General features: G+C 53.8%; 1 protein-coding gene across 1 annotated transcript in view; it reads right to left on the minus strand.

The window, feature by feature from the left end:
* Positions 1–192, minus strand: part of CCDC61 (coiled-coil domain containing 61) — a 19376-nt gene extending 19184 nt beyond the window's left edge. Inside the window, 1 exon segment of the mRNA XM_077747198.1 lies at positions 78–192. Coding sequence (XP_077603324.1) covers positions 78–90 — 13 coding nt within the window. The 5' untranslated portion in view covers positions 91–192.
* Positions 193–3513: the final 3321 nt, after the last annotated feature.

The raw sequence follows: 3513 nt of genomic DNA on the forward strand, positions 1-3513 counted from the left end.
CCCCCCCCCCCTCCACTCTGGGATTCCCCAGGCCTCGAGCCCCTCCCTCCTTCCTACTCCCCACCTTGTCCTTCTACCTGCATACTCCATCCTCGCTCTGTGACCAGTGGCCCATCTTGGTTGCTGGTTTCATTCCAGTCCCCAGACTCTCCTAGCTCCTGTTCTCCGCCTCAGCTTCCCGATCCTGCTTTCGAGGCCCCGCCCTCGCCAACCCGTGACGTCAGCACTTCAATCTTGCGCGCTCAGAGCGTGTACACCTCACTGTGGCCCACACATCTGACCCCGTTTCTCGGGCCTCTTGACCTCATGGCTTCAGCACACATGCATATGCGCACACACGCACAAGCCCACTCAACTTTCGGACCCCAGCCCTCTCCCTCTCGTCTTTCACTAAGACGAGACCCCACTCGGTTTCCAGTGTTACGTCACGGTCCCTGGCTCCTCCTCCTCCTCCTCCTCCTCCCAACCGCGCTGCGGGGATGTTTCAGATATCACAGCCCTTGCCTTACGGTGGCACCCGAGAATCCTCCACGCTGGGCCCCCCCAAACAAATCCACATCACCATCTCCCACACAAGGCAGGGGTTAATCACCAGCTACGGCGGCCCCGCCTCCGGTGGTAATTTTCACCCTCTGCAGCTCCTTCCTGCCCCCTCCCCCACATATTCCAGCCTGGCCATGACCTAGCTAGCCTCTCCTATGCAGTGTACCCCCCACCTCACATACACACACTGGCCTGGCCGGGTGACCCCTCTTTGCCCCCATTCTGAGCTCACCTGGCCACCCTGTGGGTGAATTTTAGGGGGCTAGAACTTCCCTCCGTTTGCCCTGCACTCCCCAGAATATACCAGAGACTTCCACACTGTCCCCCTGGAATGTATAAACACAAAAGCCTTTTAGGACTCCCAGGATCCACACCTCCATAGGGCACACTGCAGCCTCCCCCCTCCCGGGAGGGGGGTTCCAAATCCCCTCCCCCACTATCCCTCAAAGGCTTTTTGCCTTAGATAAGGACTATGCACACCTATCAGCCAGTGACTCATCCTTCATTCCGCTCTCTGGCAGGTGCCGTAACCATCCCCCCATTTTACGGAGGATGAAACTGAGGCTTGCCTAGAACCCTGCAGGACTGGCACACTAGTCCCCCTCCACATTACCCAGCTACCCTTCCCTGACCACCTTCTGTTTCCTCCCATAACTCCCTGCTCCTTTCCCTCCCAGCACCAATGCTTCTGAGGCACAGAGACGCCTGGCTTCAGCTCCCCCCTAAGGCAAGGCACTTAACCTCTCTGGGCCTCTTCCCATCAGTAAAGTGGGGATAATAAGAGCTCCCATCTCACACGGGATGACTGTGGGGATTAAAGTAATACACGGAAGGAGGTTCAAACAGTGCCTGGCTCTCGGTCAGCTGTTTACCATTGGCGCAACTAGCTGATGATTCGTTGACAGACTAGAAGCCCAAGATTTTGATCATTCTTGTATCTTCAGCACCGTGGGCCTGGCACAGATCAGGGGCTACTTGTGAATGTATGCGAGATGCCATGGAAAACGGGATTGCAGGTACTGCAGATACAGCCAACGGTCTTCTCCTCTCAGCTCACTCCTTGTCGCCAGGTCCCAGCTCCAATGTCCACTCCTGCGGGAAGCCCTCCTTGACTCCCAGGCTAGGTGAGGAGCTGTCTCAACCACCAGGGTCCCCAGCACTGCCCAGCAGCAGGCCAGCCACAGAGGGGAGGTTTAATGATGAGACAGCTCCAGTCCAAGCTCTGAACTGGTTTCTCCAAGGGTGTCTGACAACCACGCAGGACTTGGGCACAGCCCCAAATCTACAGGAGCAGAACTTTGGGGGGTGGGGCCAGGAATCTGCATTTCCTACAAGCTCCCCTAGCCCTGAGATCTGGGATCTTCCACTTCTGGACACCAGTCTTCCCAGTTTGTTACCCCATCTTGACCCCACCACCCCACCAGGACTCTCCCGGTACCCCAGGGAGCCCCCTCCCCAGAAATGGTGGAGACGACGGTAGGGTAGAAGTAACACTTCTTAAGCATCTGTGGGCACTTCTAGGCGCTGAGTTCTATGTCCTTATGGACCAAAGACTCGAGTGTAGAGGGTGGGAGTCTAAGAAGCCAGTGGATATGAACAAACACTGGTATATGTTGGGCAGGAGTCAGTGTTACGAAGAAAAACAAAACCAGGTGACAAGGGGCCAGGGAATAACAGAGGCCATCTTAGCTTGGGTGGTCAGCGAGGGCCTGTCTGTGGATTTGACATTTGAACAGAGACCTGAAGGTGAGGGAGAAGCCATGTAGACGTCCGCAGGGAATGTGATCCTGACAGAGGGGAGAGCAAGGACATTCCCCGGGTGGGAATGCATTTGCTGTGTCTGAGGAACAACGAGGAGGCCAGGGTGGCTGAAACAATGTGAACAAGGAAGAATGGCAGGAGCGGAGGGCAAAGTGCAGGGGGCGCTGGATCTGGTGGGGCACTGCAGGCTTGGCAAGGACTTCTACTGCATGAAGGCGGGANAAGCCAGGTTTTCATTGGTCAAAACATACGCCCGTCACTCTGTGTCCCGCCTCAGAGAAGAACCCGCCCGCCGAAGCTTGCAATTGGCCAACTTTGGATGAGCGTTTCCTAAATGGGCCGGATCGTCAGTCTCCTCTCCAATTCTTACTGGCTAGCTACTGCTGCCAGTCATACAAAGAGGGTTGTTCCTCGGAGGGGGAGGAAATCCTGGAAGTAGCCCCTTGACTCCTCCCATCACCCCCTGCAGCGGAATAGGACGCTCCCACGCGGAGGGGCGGACTAGAGGAGAACCGGGAGCGCATGCGCACAGGCAGGTCTTGGCAACCGCGGGTCCGGAAGCTGCGGAGAAGTTCTTAGCGTAAAGGCGGGTTGAGATTTATCGTTGCTCCGTGTGTTCCAAGACTGCATTAAGCAGTTCCAAGCCAAGGCCTGGGTTTATTTAAACTTAACTCTGCGGTGTGGGGGCTACTATGATCCCCATTTTGCTATTAAGGAAACAGTCTCAGAGAGGTACAGCCGCTGCCTGGGGATCGCACAGCTTGAGAACCTATTCCTATTTTGAGCCAATGAGTCATCAACAAGACTCCGAGCTTATAGAATTTGGTGGGGATGCAGGGAAGGGGAGCATTCCTTAAGAAAAGAAATACAGAGTTACACAAAATTGGGTATGAACGTGAAAGTTTAGAATATGAAATAATAACAAGTTACATATCTAAAAGAGCTGACAAATACCACAAGCATTGCACAATCCCAAAAGATAACGTAATGTTTTTTATTAATTCACTGCCTGACACACCTCTGTGGTTTGTCGCCTACTTTTTTGGCTGCATGTGCTTATTTCATAATATCCTGATCTACAGAGAGAAGAGAACAGTAAATTATCTTTTCCTCTAGCAGGCTTGATGGAACTTTTTCTTAGTCGTTCTCGTTTAGAAAAAGTTTCAACTTCACCAGTCCGTATTGGTGATGTCATCTAAATATTTTGGA

The sequence above is a fragment of the Crocuta crocuta genome, unplaced genomic scaffold (genome assembly GCF_008692635.1).
Source record: "Crocuta crocuta isolate KB4526 unplaced genomic scaffold, BGI_CrCroc_1.0 scaffold334, whole genome shotgun sequence".
In the NCBI taxonomy this organism is placed as follows: domain Eukaryota; kingdom Metazoa; phylum Chordata; class Mammalia; order Carnivora; family Hyaenidae; genus Crocuta; species Crocuta crocuta.